The sequence below is a fragment of the Podarcis raffonei genome, chromosome 14 (genome assembly GCF_027172205.1).
Source record: "Podarcis raffonei isolate rPodRaf1 chromosome 14, rPodRaf1.pri, whole genome shotgun sequence".
In the NCBI taxonomy this organism is placed as follows: Eukaryota; Metazoa; Chordata; class Lepidosauria; order Squamata; family Lacertidae; genus Podarcis; species Podarcis raffonei.
In genome coordinates, this window is record NC_070615.1 from 34,300,874 (window position 1) to 34,317,597 (window position 16,724).

The 16,724-nt window shown below is 46.6% G+C and overlaps 1 protein-coding gene across 2 annotated transcripts in view; it reads right to left on the reverse strand.

The window, feature by feature from the left end:
- Positions 1-15,560, reverse strand: part of LOC128401702 (syntaxin-binding protein 4-like) — a 64,245-nt gene extending 48,685 nt beyond the window's left edge. Inside the window, exon 1 of one of the 2 annotated variants that reach the window (XM_053365053.1) lies at positions 14,917-15,560. In XM_053365053.1, the coding sequence (XP_053221028.1) occupies positions 14,917-14,981 (65 nt within the window). In that variant the 5' untranslated portion in view covers positions 14,982-15,560. The remainder of the gene's footprint in view (positions 1-14,916) is intronic. The other variant, XM_053365054.1, reaches the window with a different exon arrangement.
- Between the last annotated feature and the right edge of the window lie 1,164 nt (positions 15,561-16,724).

Here is a 16,724-nt window from a genome sequence, read left to right on the forward strand (position 1 = left end):
AAACCAATAATCCTTCCTCCCACAACACATTTAAAAGGTCATCAAATGTCAATCAGCAAAAGAAGAGGAACATTTTCGCATGGCTCCTAAAGGTGTATAATGAAGGCACCAGCCAAACCTTCCGGGGGGGGAGCACCCTTGGAATGTGGAACTTGATCACATTTATGTCTTCTGCAAGCATATTTGTGCCCTTGGCATGGGGATAAAAAATAAAATAAAATCCCAGTCCATGGGACCCTGTGTTTGCTTGGCTATGGAGCTGGACTGTGTCAAGAAGCAATCTCAACCATGCCCGGTGCTTCCCCACCAGCAGCTCTTGCAAACTCCCTCCCTCCCTCCCTCCCTCCCTCCCTCATAAGAGAGGCGCTTCCAATTTTGACAGGCGCTTAAAATCTCATTTGCTTTATCCTCATCCCACTAGAAGCTGGCAGACCGAGCCGTGCCGTTTTGTGACAATTTTGAAAAGCTGATTTCATGGAAGCTCCGAAGCGAAACAGATACACCAAGCATTCCTTTTTTGGGTGGGGGGTGGGGGTGGAAGGCACGACTGATTACATCTATGTACCACTTCAAAGCCCTCTATGCCTAACTTGTGGTCTGGCTCATTCTGCTGTTTGGCAGAACGAGATGGTTGCATCCTGATATGGTGGGGGGGGTGGACAGCACCCACTTGAGGCTGCAAATGGAGGGGTGTCATTTTTGAATGTGCCCCCTTGGAAAAACAAGCTCCCTGCAAAGTTTAAACAACAACAACACTGGCCACGTCAGGTAGAAAGGTTCTAGCCCTATTTCATTCCCTGCAGCACTAGTTTTCTAAATTCAGGGGGGTGTTCTTTACCTAGGAGAGCATCCAGCCCTGCTGTTGCTAAAGAAGAAGGAGGAGAAGAAGAAGAGTTTGGATTTGATATCCCGCTTTATCACTACCTGAAGGAGTCTCAAAGCGGCTAACATTCTCCTTATCCTTCCTCCCCCACAACAAACACTCTGTGAGGTGAGTGGGGCTGAGAGACTTCAGAGAAGTGTGACTGGCCCAAGGTCACCCAGCAGCTGCATGTGGAGGAGCGGAGACGCGAACCCGGTTCACCAGATTACGAGTCTACCGCTCTTAACCACTACACCACACTGGCTCTCAGGCGATACTGACCCCATGGCAGGGCCTTCTTGGTATTGCTTCCACATTTCTGGAACACCCTTTCTGGTGAACATCCATCGTTCTGCCTGGACACTGAGATCCAGTGCCGAGGGCCTTCTGGCGGTTCCCTCATTGCGAGAAGTGAGGCTACAGGGAACCAGACAGAGGGCCTTCTCGGTAGTGGCGCCCGCCCTGTGGAACGCCCTCCCATCAGATGTCAAAGAGATAAATAATTACCTGACATTCAGAAGACATCTTAAGGCAGCCCTGTTCAGGGAAGTTTTTAATATGTAATGCTGTACTGTTTTTAACACTGATTGGGAGCCACCCAGAGTGGCTGGGGAAACTCAGCCAGATGGGCGGGGTATAAATAATAAATTATTATTATTATATTATTATTATTTTCATAGATGAAAGCTACTGTTCTTGGCAACCTTGAAATTATTAGCTATGAGGACATACAGCTGTGCTTTGATGTTTCTACATGTTTAATGCCTCTAAATGTTTTTTTTTTAAATTAAAATATTTTTTATTTGATTTTACAAATTCGTTCACACTCATAATCACAAATAATAAAAATTACACAAGGTTCTTCCGAATCTCAGACTTCCCTCCTCCCATACATGGGTACTTAAGTTTAGGTAGCTTAAAAAAAATGTTTTTAATGTATGCATTGTTTTGTGATTTTGTCGTTTGCCACCCTGGGAGGAAGAAAAACAAACCCCTGTGTTGCAATACAGAGGTATCTGCTCAAGTACAGCGGGAACACATAGCTAATGAATGTAATAAATGTAACTTGGGTTAAGTATTTAATTCGTTCCGGAGGTCTGTTCTTAACCTGAAACTGTTCTTAACCTGAAGCACCACTTTAGCTAATGGGGCCTCCTGCTATCACCGCGCCACCGGAGCACGATTTCTGTTCTCATCTTGAAGCAAAGTTCTTAACCTGAGGTACTATTTCTGGGTTGGCGGAGTCTGTAACCTGAAGGGTCTGTAACCTGAAGCGTATGTAACCCGAGGTACCACTGTATTGGTAGCAGAATGTCATCCAAAATCAACAATTTCCAAATAATATCCAAATAATACATATGTCAGTCCATAACCAAAGAGTAGTCAACGTAATGAGTTACTGGCGAGGAACCCAAGTGATTTTTTTAGAATATCCATACAGGTAAATATAATATTTGTGGATCAGAGCTCATTAACCAGTGTAGCTAACTGAGGCTGATAAAACCAATGTAAGAACTTATAAACTGTATGGCTATTCTAAAAAATTACTTGCTGACGAAGATTCATCTTCGAAACAGTTGATCCAATCCAGTTATACTGTTTTGCTTGTTTGCTGATTGCTATTGAATTCGTTACGTTGGAGCACCCACTACAATACTTCTTGGACATTGAAAGGCATCCTGCCTGCATCATGGTCTTCCTCGCCAGTAACTCATTATGTTGACTGCTCTTTGGTTATGGACTGACATATATATTATTTGGAAATTGTTAATTTTGGATGAGATTCTGCTACCAATAATAATACATTTATTACGTTCATTAGCTACGTGTTGCCACTGTACTTGAGCAGATAGCCCTGGGAGGAAGGGCATGTGTGTGTGATTGGAATTAAATCCCTCTGTTTCCATGGGATTTATTCCCTAGAAAGCATTTCTTTGGGAATGGTGGCCTTAGGAGACTATCATGGTGTCAGGGGCTCAGGAGCAGAAGCACAGGGGAGAGAGGAAATGGAGAGCGAAGGGGAGGAATCCGAGGGGAGCGTAGGGGAGTATGACAGTGACCCGAGAGATTCCATGAGCTTCTCCAGCGAATCAGAAGATTCCCAGAAGGGGGCGCCGATGGTGAGGGCAAGGGGGGTCCCAGGGGGGACGCACCAGAAGCAGGGGGCCAGCGGGGACTCCCAAGGCAGCAGCGGGGGATCAGGACCAGCTCCCCCACCAGAGCGCAGTGGGGGGGGGAAGAGTCACATGTGTCAGGGCCAGCCTCTCCTCCAGCAGGGAGAGAAGATGAGTCAGGGCTGACCACGCCCCCATCGGAAAGTGGGGAAACGGAGGGGAGGTCAGTTCCAGCTAGCCTCCCCGAAGGAGGGAGTAGTGACAGCAGTGTAACGGTCAGAAGGAAAGTGGAAGGCTGGGCGCGCGCGCCAAGTTCAAATGTACAGGCGCGCGGGACAGCAGGAAACCCGGATTGGGAGCCAGGTCCTAAAGCCCGACGGAGGGAGGGGGAAGAGTCAGGGGACACAGCGTCAGAGGAGTCTAGGAAGGGAGAGACCCCGACGGGCAGGCGGACCCAGAGGAGGAAAGAACAAAGGAGGATGTGGAGCAAGGCTAGAATCTTAAACTGGTGTCAGGGGGGAGGAGATTCAGATGGAGCTTCGGCGGTCTAGAGTTTGAGACGTAGTGCTGCACGCTGCGGCTGTGGAAGTGAAACTGAACTTCAATAAAGACTTTTATACCAAACAACGAAGCAGCGTTGGTCCTTGGTGAGCTGGGACCTCGGGCGGCACTGACACATGGGCTCAATATATGCCCCATGTATTCATTGCTAGTCCTGCTGAAAGTAGAGGCATTGACAATACTTTGGCCACCTCATGAGAAGAGAAGACTCCCTGGAAAAGACCCTGATGTTGGCAAATATTGAGGGCACAAGGAGAAGGGGACGACAGAGGATGAGATGGTTGGATAGTGTTCTCGAAGCTACCAGCATGAGTCTGACCAAACTGCAGGAGGCAGTGGAAGACAGAAGTGCCTGGAGTGCTCTGGTCCATGGGGTCACGAAGAGTCGGACACGACTAAACAACTAAACAACAACAACAGGCCTGTTAATTCCAATGACCTGCTCTGAGTTTGAGGCAACCCACTGAGCACAGGGGAATTCCTACTTGGTGGCACCAAACAAGTCACTTGGGAAAAAGACAGGAAGTCAGCCCTAGAGTTAGCCATGCTCAATGCATTTGTGCACAAATTGACTCCTAATTGATCTTGATTTGAATTACAAGAATATTATCGTTTGCTAGAGAAAGCGCCAGACCCAGTATACATCTGATTACTTTTGAACCCATCAATTTTGACTTCTAAACAGAATGGCAGCATCACCAAGGCTGGCACTTGGGTAGCATGGAGAGTGATTCAATCTGGGTTAAAGCCCCACATTTTTTTCTCACCCAGGATCATGTCCACCCCCCACCCCCCACCATTTGCTTCTGAAGATTCAGCTTGCAACAGGCATCACCTTCGGGGGGGAATAGCTGTCAGAAGAGGTTATTTTCAGAAGAAAATTGGCACACGTCCCTGTGATCCATATTGGGAGTGGAAGCATGTTTTGGATCAGGGGTCAAAAATAAAAATGGACAGTTTTAACACACTCTTAAAAAGAAAGAATAGGTTTCCATGCAATTTCTCCCTGATATGAACAAAAATGTGATTTCAAAACAGCATTGTGAAAGTAACATATCACTGTTACATTACATTTCCTAAAAACACGCCATGGAACCTGAGTGAGTAGCAGCCTGTTTATATTTTTAATAAGTAATAATAAGAAATACATTTGAAAAATGACTAATTCACTGACTGTGTTCTTAGCTGTCCCTTCTCCCCAAAATTTGAGGTAGTTCAACTGCAGATTTTTAAGCTGGTAATGCAAAGGGAGAGAGAGACATCTGCCCCTCCAGGTGTCTCCATTCTCTAGGGACAGTCCCAGATTTAGAGAAGCCGTCCTGGTTTCTGATTTGATCCTAGAATGTCCCGCTTTTCCTCAGGACGTCCCTATTTTCATTGGAGAAATGTTGGCGGGTATGGTAGGATGTCCCTAATTTTATTGAAGGGCATGGAGTTATGCGGCCCCCGAACCAAGGAGATAAGCAATTTAGAAGACATCTGAAGGTAGCTGTATAGGGGAGTTTTAAAAAATGTTTCAAGTTTTATTACAGTGGTAGCTCTGGATACGAATGGGATCCGTTCCGGAGCCCCGTTCGCATTCTGAAGTAAACGTAACACGTGACTGTGCGTCTGCACATGCACAGGTTGCATTTTGCTGATTCTGCGCATGCGCATGAGGTCATTTTGAGCGTCTGTGCATGTGCGAGTGGCAAAACCCAGAAGTAATGCGCTCTGTTACTTCTGGGTCGCTGCGGAGCGCAACCCGAAAATACTTAACTTGAAGCTACTTCAACCCGAGGTATGACTGTATTTTTTTATATATATGTTGGAAGCTGCCTAGAGTGGCTGTGGCAACCCAGTCAGATGGGTGGGTTGTGTGTGTGTGTGTGTGTGTGTGTGTGTGTGTGTGTGTAATAGGGTTGCCATACGTCCTGAATTTCCTGGACATAGTCGGAATATGGCAGTCGGAAACAGTGTCCAGGCAGAAATCGCTAAAATGTCCTGGAATGTTGGAGTATGTGATATATTTGTCTTTCCAAAAGCACAAGGCAGGAAAACCAGCCACTTTAGCACAGACTTGGCTTAAAGAAGTGGACCTTCATTCCGCCCCTCTCCAAATGTTAGCATTAGAAGACATGTAGTAATCATGCCCCCTCGGCTCACTTAGAAACATCTGACATAATAAGCAAGATAAAGGTATCTGTAAACATGTGCAGAGTGCATTTCCCATCTGAGAATGGGGGAAAGAACTTTTCTGTGAGAAAGGGTTTCGTTCCTGGCAAGCTTCAGTCTTACTTGCTGTCCATTTTAGATCCATTTTAAACAGGGCTTAATTTTAATTAGGCCTAAGACCCTGGACACGGGTGGCGTTAAACCACAGAGCCTAGGGCTTGCCAATCAGAAGGTCGGCGGTTCAAATCCCTGCGACAGGGTGAGCTCCCATTGCTTGGTCCCTGCTCCTGCCAACCTAGCAGTTCGAAAGCATGTCAAAGTGCAAGTAGATAGATAGGTAAGGTAAACGGCATTTCCGTGTGCTGCTCTGGTTCACCAAAAGCGGCTTAGTCATGCTGGCCACATCACCTGGAAGCTGTACGCTGGCTCCCTCGGCCAATAAAGCAAGAAGAGCGCCGCAACCCCAGAGTCGTCTGCGACTGGACCTAATAGTCAGGGGTCCCTTTACCTTTACCTTTTAAGACCCTGGACCTTGTTTTCAGAGCCCTTGCAGGAAATGAGAAGTGATGTGATAGGAGCGGAAGATGTTGAGCATGTACAGAGTCTTTCTCACCACAGAGTAAGAAAAGTACTCCTTGTGCAACTAAGATTAAGGAAGTCATAACATCACCACCACAACAACAACAATAGAGTGGTTTAGTCACTTGCTATTAGGGATGGATGAATATGTCAATTTTGGTCTATATCTTTGTTTCTCATTTTTCAGTTAGCAGTGTGTGTGTGTGTGTGTCCCCTCATGAAATTTATTTGCATTTATTGCGAATTTCTCTACTCATCTTTGTATGCGGTTTTTCCTAATGTACACATTTTTTTTGCAAAGCAATTTCCCCTAATATAGTGCATTTTTTTATTCTTTTAGATTCTAATACCCTAGTGAAGGTGCACAATTGGTTGGAAAACTGCGTTGCAAAATTCAGAAAAATGAGAATTTTTGCAGGATGGCTATGTTTTGGTTCATTTATGGTTTCAAAAGGCAAGTATTGGGTAGATTGGCCTTTAAATGTGAACTGGGCCAAATTTCTCCCCCATCCCTGTTTGCTACACAAAAAACCCCATTGAGAGTAATAGACCTAAGTCATGTTCATTCATTTCAATGAACCTACTCCGAGTAAAATTAACATTGGCTGCAATCCTATGCATTTACACCATCATCATCATGATCATCATCATCAGAATCCATGATAATATTCATCCGTACAACATTTTTTGCCCTATTGTAAAAATGCACCATACAGTATATAATGGTATATCATGTTGCATCCTTGAATTTCCTTGTTTATTTGAAATGGTGAGGAGGAGGAGAGGAATTTGGCTAGGCATGCTCCCTTCTGGGGGGAGAGAGAAAGAGAGGATAATGGGGCATTATCTCCTACCTTTCCGTATCAAATTCTGCCACATGTGGAGATTGGAAAAGTAGCAGGCCAAGATCTTTTTCCTTCTTCTCTTTCTCCTTCTCCTTCTCCTTCTGTTTCTCCATCTCCTTCTCCTCCTCCCCCTCACATCCCCAAACTCTCTAACAAATTAATCTTTTAATCAGTCACTGAGTTGGGCCATATTTATCAAAGTGATGGGGACACATTATCTCCCCGGCCATCTGTTTGCTGCCCTCCAAAGCTGGCTTGCTGGACAAAATCCTAATAAAAGTGTAAGGACAGCTGAACATCAGGCCGCACAGCTGGCCCTTTTCACACGCAGGGGGCCGCTCTGGCCATAGAGCTCCGGCTTTTGCTCAGGGCGGGCAACTTGCCGCTGATGCGTCACCAGAACTAATCATCCCCATATTGGAGAACAAACAGAGCAGCCTCTGCCGGGAGGGCTGCCATTTCTTATTCTCTTTCTCTGGCCAGGGTTGGGATGGGCCTGGCATCTGCTGGGGTCCACACTCTGACAGAAGGCTCACTGTCAACCATGGCTGCCCCCTGCTTTCCTCCCCAGAAGCAGGCAAGCTGCTGAGTCTGCTAAGATCTCCTTCACCCTTCCCAGCACCTCCCAGAACCAGCCGGTGCTGAGTGGCATTAAAGACTACATAGTCTCAATGCAGTGCAAGTGCGCACCTTCTCCTTGCCAGAAGGCCTTAAAGACCACAAAGCCATGATGCAGTGCAACATAGCAAGCTACCTTACACCAAGTCAGAGCATTGGCCCATTTAGTTCAGTGCCATCAGGCAGGGGCTCTCCAGGATTTCGGGCAGGTGACCCTCCCAGCCCTAACTGGGGATGCTGGGGATTGAACCCGGTGCCTTCTGCATGCAAGGCAGATGCACTAGCGCTGAGCTGCAGCTCTTCTCCTAGAAGAACATGAAGGGGCTTATACTGAGTCAGACCACTGGTTCATCTAGTCCAGTATTGTCTACACAGTGACTCTCCAGGGTTTCAGAGCTGTATCTGGAAGTACCAGGGACCTTCTGCAGGCAAAGCAGGTGTGCTGCCACTGAGCTGCAGCCCTTTCCCTGATGCTCATTGTGCCAGCAGCAGTGATTCGGGCACTCTGCACCAGCTGGAAGAGGTTAGAAGAGAAAGGGGAAGGTGGTGGCCATGGTGATGGAAGAAGTAGTTGAGACAGTGGGGCATCTGCCCCATGCACTGTGCCTAAGGGGCCTGGAGGTCCAGTACAGCAGGAAGGGGTCCACAACAGGGACCAGGGAAACAGGGAATCAGCCAAGGCTGGGGCCAGCACCTGTGGCATCTGTCCCACAAAGCATCTGGCAGGGCTGGTGTGTTCATGATGCATAGATGGGTGGTTGCCTCAGCCAGCAGGCCATGGCCAACTGCTAGCATTGCCACTGCCAGCTGCCCCCATTGCCGACTGCAGCAGCCGCCATTGCTGGTTGCCACCAGCACCATTACCAGCCACTGCTGCACCCACAGGGCAGCAGTTGGAGGAGCAGCTGAAGGAAGCTGTTTACCAGCAGATTGTTTTTCTCCTTCAAGGAAATAGTAAGTAATACACACATTTTTCAGAACAGGTCACTGATGCCCTGGGAAAGTGGCAGCCTAAACTGTTTAAAAGGAAAGATGGAGGGGAAGTTTAAAAAGAAGAAGCTGGTGACTATGCTACTGTCTCTAATAGGGATGGAGGAACCAGTCAATGTTGGTTTCTCATTTTCAAAGAATCTGCCTACTTCACTTTCTCATTTTCCAAGAATCTGTCAGTTTCAGTTTCTCTCTGTTTCTCATTTTTCTATTTTTTTTTAAGTCCTCATGAAAGTTCACCAACACCTTAATCTGATTTTCTCCTAATATTCACAGTTTTGTATGCATTTGTGTGCAAGAAGATGCATTTTTTTGCCTGTTATGTTCACCAATACATGCATTCTTGTACACACTTTCCCCTAATATAAGAATTTGGGGATCAGAGAATTTCACTGCAAAATTTAGAGAAGAGCGAACTTCAAAGGATAGTTGTGCTTCAGTTCACAAATAGATTCATGGATTGCGAATTAAACAGGTCTGCATTGCAACACAATCCGAAGCCAACTTCTCCCCCAAAAGTATGTCCCCTGGCTGCAGGTCATCTGAAATACAGGAGGAATGCAGCTGTAATGGGAAAATTGTGGCAAAAACTGTTTCAGGCAAGCAACTAAGGAGGAGCTTAAGAAAAAAAGAGATCTTCAACTGTGCAATGATCTTTTGACTGTGAAAGTCATCTGGATTTCTCCTGCCCCACCCCTGTGAGTGTGAAGATAGCACACCCCCACCTTTGCAGCCTAAGAAACCAACTCTAAGGAAAGCTCCCCCTTTTCAGAAGCATCTCTAGCAGCTACCCAAAGTAGTCAGTGTTGCAGAGGGTGCTTACCTGACCTCCCACCAGCAGTATCACAGCAGCTAACTGGGCAGAAGAGGGTCAAGGTGTTAGTGAGTTCAGTATGGTGTAGACACCCTGGTGGGAGCACTATATTGGCTCTGCTGGTGTGTTGCTGCTGTGCCATTCCTCCCAATCTCTCTCCTGATAAGCTGCAGAGATCTCAGGCAAGCATCACCACCCCACCATGCTACTAGTAGCTACTTTCTACTCTTCTGGCCCCATTATAGTTGTAATTTCCCTAACCAATGATGTGGTTGGCAGTAGTATAACTGGCTAGTAATGCACTTTTAAAAAGGCACTTCAGACCCATTGGTCATTCTCTGCCCAAACTCAGACTCCAGCTGCCTCCAGACTTTTCTAGGTATGATTCCATTTTATACCACCATATTTAGATTGTGCAAAATTCAAGTTTTTTGCCTTAAGGATAGTGATGGGCAAATGCCCTGGAAAAGGGTGAGATAATGTCGATGCTGAGCAGCTTACTAATAACCTCCGCACGAACCAATCACAAAGAGCACCCAATGGACAGCAACTTTGTGTGACTACCATGCAAATCTTGTGCAAACAAATGAGGATGGACACTCAATAAACAGGCTGTGTGGGAGAGTCCTCCCAGATAGTATAATAATATATTCCTTTTGATACAAATTTCTGAGCTGGGACAGGAATTATTTCCACATATTTAGACTGTTTAGGCTCATTGCTCAGAGCAAGAGCAGATATTGCACCTGCTGATCTCACTTGTAGCTCCAGCACATAATGCGACTCTACAGCGGGAGTTGGGGTTGCTGCATTTTGCAGGGTACCGAATTAAGTTTGGGTGCAGTGCCTGTACACAGAGAAGCTAAAGGCCCTGTGCATTCTAGAGTCACTCAAAGCAAGGGAGATGAGATTGGGGACAGCGGCTGTGAACATGCTGCCCATCCAATGCATTGAGCCTGTGCACATTCTAGAGGTGTTCACGTGTTACATTCAGTGAGTGTACAATCGGTGTGTCTATATACACTAATAGTTGAGCTGTACACTTGTATTGTTATTCCCATGGGGTGTTCTCACATTGCGTTCAACGAGTGTACAATCTTTGTACCTGCGGACACAGATAGCTGAGCTGTACACTCATACAGTTATTCACATGCAATGTTCAATGGGTGTACATGTGTACACAACAGCTGAGCTACACCAAAAAAAGTGCAGTCTCTCTGTCCTCCATCCAGACAATCAAGAGGCATTATCAGAGTTCAAGGGCACAGTCCATCCAGGCGAAAACACTCAAGTGGGGGTGTAAACCAGGATTTTTTGAGAGGCGTGGCTTGCGGAGAAGGGGTGTGGTTGGGAAGGGGCTGTGGTGTAAGGAGAGTTTTGAAGGCTAGATAGAGAGGCTTGGAGCGCTGCTCTTGGCTCCCAGGCCTGAGGCTCCCCACCCCTGATCTAATCAAAAGGTAAAAGAATCCCTTTCTTGCAAAAACATAATACCCTTGAAAAGAGCAGCAAGTTTCAAATGCACCAGATAACATTCTGTTCCAGCACTTTTGGCTAAGGTTACCGGTTTTTCCCCCCCAAAGAATCCGGGGACACTTTTTTTAAAAAAATAAGAGAAAAAAGTTATTTTTTAAAAACCATTTTTTTAAAAAATTAAGAAGTAATATCTTCTCTTCTGGGTCTCCTCTGTTGTGCAGCTTTCCTCTGGGCTGATCTCTTGGAGCGCAATCTGCCATGAAGTAGGCTCGGGTCGGGCCTGGACTTGGCCACATGTCCTTGCCCTCCTGGCGCTCTCCTACCTCTCTTCCTCAGCAGCAGCGGCCAGAGCAGCATGGCAAAGTTGGGGCTCCCCTCTTTTTTCTCCTTCCTCTTTCTCTCTCTTCCTTCGCCTTCTCCTTCTCCTTCTTTCCTCCTTCTCCTTTCCTCCTTCTCTGAGTCGGCTCTGGGGTTTTTACTGGCCCTGGAACGCTGCTGGGCAGTCAGCCAGGTGGCCAGGTGCTCTCTCACCTGGCTCGATTTGGGTCATGGAGAGGGTCAGCGGTTCCCCCAGTTGATGCGCCAGTCGTCCCCAGTTCCCCCTCAGCAGTGGCAGTCTCAGCAGCCTGGAGCCAGCCTGGTAGGGCAGTTGGCTCTTGCTGGCTTCAGGAGCTGCTCGCTGCCCTGGCACCCGCCATTTTGCCTCGCCGAAAGTCCCCATATGATGTGTCTTGTGCCGTTGAACCAATCATGCAACATTCATTCCCTACTAATAAATCTACAACACGTAAAATATAAAGCCGGGGACATTAAATGAAATCCAGGGACATTCCAGGGACGAATTTTGTCTGGGGACAGATTTGTAAATCCGGGGACTGTCATTGGGAAACGGGGACGTCTGGTAACCATACTTTTGGATGTTTCCCTCCCATTTCTTCTGTAGGCTGGTGTCATTCCTTTGCTACTGGATCTTTTCACAGCCTGCTGCTCACCACACTGGCTCATCAGTCCATGTCCCCTTTTTATCCTCATGACAACCCTGTGAAGTAGGCTAAGCTGAAAGACAGTGACTGGCCTGAGGTCACCTAATGAACTTCATGGCTGAGGCAGATTTGAACCCTGGTGTCCCAGGTCCCAGTCCACCACTCTAACCCATGGGTAGGCAAACTAAGGCCCAGGGGCCAGATCCGGCCCAATCACCTTCTAAAACTGGCCTGCGGACAGTCAGGGAATCAGCATGTTTATAAATGAGTAGAATGTGTGCTTTTATTTAAAATGCATCTCTGGGTTATTTGTGGGGCATAGGAATTCGTTCATTCCCCCCCCCAAAAAAAAATATAGTCCGGCCTCCCACAACGTCTGAGGGACAGTGGGCCGGCTCCTGCTGAAAAAGTTTGCTGACCCCTGCTCTAACCACTACAGCACAGCAGCTGTCTTTTACAACCTACTACAATTGGCTACCACCAACCTTCTCCTTCCATACTGTGCTACCACCAAAAAGCGGCAAACAGAATCCATTGTACCTGCATATCTGGGGTGCCATATTACAAAAGGTGAAAACCCAGACACAAAACTGCTTTTGCAAAATCTCAAAAAAAAAGAAAAGAAAAAAAGTTTTTGAGCTAAAGGAAATTTAGCAAAATCTAGACTTTTGACATGGGTTGCCATTTGTTTGGACTTCCCTCCCGGACACTACTTCTGACTGCCGTTTTCAGGCTATGTCTGGGAAATTCCAGATGTATGGCAACCCGATGCATATCAGTCTCTACCAGGTGTACTAGGCAAATATCTTAACACATGGAGCAGGGGTGCAGGGTTTTACATGCCACACATGTCTCCATTCATGCACGCCAATCAAAGAGTGGGGAGGACTAATGAGGGAGGTTGCCTTCAGAGGTGTATGGGGTCTGGGAGGGGGCGTACCCCAGGGAGAGTCTTGAGGGCCAGATCAAGAGGTCTAGGGGGTGACATTTGGATCCCAAACCTTAAGTTCTTCACCCTTGCTTTAGACAAAATCCATTAATAGTTATTGGTCAGGCTCAGAATATGTACATCGGGACCTAGTGATGTCCATACTACCTGACTGACATCTGTTTCTGCAGAGTCTCCAGTTACACTTGGAGACTGCAAAATATCTCCTGTTAATACTACGTGTTTGTGTACAGTTCAATATATTTGCAGGAACTTGTGCAATGGCCAGTGTTCCTGCACATTCTCCATTCAGCTTGCACGAACCACAGCATATGCATCTGTGCAAACACAGACTCAAGGCACACATACCAATCCTGTGAAGTAGACTGACCCAGGGTTTTTACAACTGCATGCACATCACTGAAAGGCATTCAGGTAGGCATGAATAATATTCCCAAGCAGACCCCATCCATCCAGGGACATACCCAAATCTACAGAGAAAATAGCCGTCAGCCAGGATAGCCTTCAGTCATGTCTACATGCAAAAGCGGGCTATGTGTGCACATCAGGACTTTCCTTCTCCTACAAAAGTATCTTGCAAATAACAGAGGAGACCCCCCCAAGGGGGGAAAAAATCATGACTGCAAACTGGGGCCATTGTGTGCACAAAACATTTCCCCCTCCCACACGTGGCTCGCTTACCCAAACTCTGTGTGCACAAAAGAGGATACACACGGGTACATATGCATGGAAGGATACAAGTTAGTTGCCCGTGCAATAGGTATACAGCCACGCCTTGCGTAAAGATGTTGGCATGTGGGTGGTGGACACGCTCCATGCAGATTTAGGCTTGACCTGTAGGCTGCAAGTACCACAACTGCATTGCCAAGGGGAACTTTAGGATTTTTTCTCCCTAGCAATACCAACAAGGTTCAAAACATTGTCCCAAACCAATGTTCAGTCTAAAATAGATGTCTGCACTGTAATCCAGACGTTACTGATTTCTCCCACAGATCTTTAGATGCGAGTCCCTAGAGAGGAATGTTCCTCAAGCTTTTCATTGTTGTTTTGGTCACCCAGGCACCCCTTTAAATGTACTGAGTTCCCTAAGCCGCTTCTCCCCCACCTGGCAACCCACCAGAAGTCATATCTGGGGTCATCGTGTGCACAGAATTCTTGTGCAAGCCCATCACATGCCACACACTTTGAATGGTGTAAGGATCTGTTGACTGAGGTACCAATGCAACACTGGAAGAGGTAAAGATGGGTGAAAATTGTTTCTCCCCCCCCCCACAACTCATTTCCCCAGCCTTGTTCACCATATATCTGCATCAGCATTTAATTTGTCAGCATTTAAATGTTTCTTCTAAACTACACACTTCCTGCATGCAACGTTGCTTCATACACAAATTTTCGCAATAATTTCCCCATAATATAATGGTTTTAATCTGGGTCATTTTTTTACTAATATGAGCATTTTTATAAATAACCCCCCCCCCCAGTGCATGCATGTTTGTGCCCATTTTTAAGCTGGAAAATTACACTGCAAAATTCGCAGAAGAGTGGCTTTCAAAGGATAGCTGGTTCCCAATTTGTCCATTAACAGGCTTGGAACTTCACTATATCTCCCTGCAAGTATTTTATGCCAAGGAAACCTGCCCAGGAACATCCTCGCCTTTTCCAAAACAGAGTATCCTCTGATTCAGTCTTTTGGCTGTGTACCAGCATCTTGGCATTTACCCTCCTTTTAAGAAGCTTTATGAAAAGACATTCTGATCTGCAACTTGGTCCGGCCTCACGAATCTCTTGGGCGAACATTCCAAAGTACACAACACCACACAAAAACACACACCCCACACCCTGCCTTGGCAGGGTTCTGCTCATGCTTCCTAAAAGCCCCGAAACGTCTCCACTGACGTGCAAAAGACAAGTAGTTGTGCAGGAAGACAATTAAGCCTTCTCCCCACTCCCCAGACCACAAGCAGCCCCTCTTACCAATAAATCAGAGAGAGTCCGTCAAAGCGTTCAAGTTCCCTGCCAGTCGGCTTAAGATAGGACATTCTCTCGTGGCCCCGGAATGACTGGCTCCCTCCTATTGTCCCCAGCGATGGAATAAGACCGTGCAACAAATCTGGTCGCTGAGTTGCAAAGCCATATGTCAGTGACCCGACGGCAAGCGCTTTCCCCGACAATCCAAACACCTACAGAATCACGGGAGCGTTTGAGGGGTGGGATCCGATGCCTCTAATTCCAAGGAAAATACGCGACACGCGGCGGGCTCCCCAGAGTCGGAGGCCTCTTGGCTCTAAATGCGAATTGATTTGAGGAATAATTTGCAAAAGGGCAATGCCCTCAACTCCCTCCTGCGTCGGCTAACAAAGGTGGGCTGGCGCCGCGGTCTTGGCCTGAGCATTTCATTCTGGCAGCCTTTCGGGCACAGCGTGCGAGGAACAGATGTTGTGACTCTTTGTTAATCCTAAGTGGCAGGTCCGTCAAGGGCAGAATCATTCCCAAGGGCTTCCAAAGGTTTTAGCTCTGGCTCCAGACATAACAACAAGAGGGTGGCTGTAAAAACCTCCTGGAAGGGACAGCTAGGATCAGAGGGACCCCCCTCCCGTGTCTCCTTTTCCCTCCTGCATGAAGGAGAGCTCCCGGGAGCATCGTGGATGCTGCTGTTAGTGGGTCATGAGTCTGTTTCATGCGCTGGGGAGACAAGCAAGGCGCACCAGGAGCCCTCCGCAAGGTATCCTTGGGAATCACACTGGGGACGCAATAAACGGCAGATTGGCACGGAGCCTTTTCATTGCTCCCCGCCTTCCAGACTTACAGATGCTGCCAATCAAGTCGGCAGCCCTTCCCTCCCACTCAGTTGATAAAATATCCTTTGCCCAAGAGCAGATCAAGGAAAAGAAGATTTTATGGTTTTATTTAGTATGTAAACAGTCCAAATATCCCGCCGGCCAGTTAAAAGAAAAAAGAGAGGCAGAGAGAGAGATGTTTGTTCTAGGATGTTTAAAATATAGAAAACTCTTTTAGATCACATGTGTTGTTGATCACATGTTATTTATTTTTAAAATCGCAATATATACACATATATAAATTTGCTCACCCGCTCTGTCCCCAACAACAAAATTCAGGCTGGGAAAGAAGAGATTAAAGAGAATAGAAATGTCCCTCTTGGAAACTTTAAAAATCCAATTTCAACAGCTAAGGAAAACAGATTAATGGATAGCTCAAGCCCGCCCCCTCAAAGGCTGCCCAGAGATAGATTAGAGAGCTGCCTTCACACTTTCCACGGCAATCATGTTTGCAATGGATACATATTTGCGTTCCAACAGTATTTGCAGTGTGGGAAGAGCTGCAAACAGACATGCTCTCAGGCATGTAGTGGCCTGGTAGTACAGCACTGCGGTCCATCAGAGCTCCCTGTCAGGGATGCTGGGGAATTCAATTCAGTTCATGTTTAAAGGCAAACCTAATGCACACTTTCCGAAACGCTACATGAAGCAAAATACAGGCATCCTTCAAAATTTGCAATTCTCAGAATTTTGCAGAGCAGCTCTCCTGCCAGGTGACGTGTGCAAAAATGCATATACTAAGCTGTGCGTAAAAACACTGCAAAAATGATGGACAGAAGTGCATCCTATTAGGGAAAGTTGTTTTGCAAAAATTATGGAAAACCTAAAGGTGCATATTAGGATAAATTCAAGAAAATGCTGACAAATTTCCATGAGGCCTTTTATTTTTTTATTTTTTTTAAAAATCACAGGCTGATGTGGAAAGGGGGAGAACTGAAGATGGGG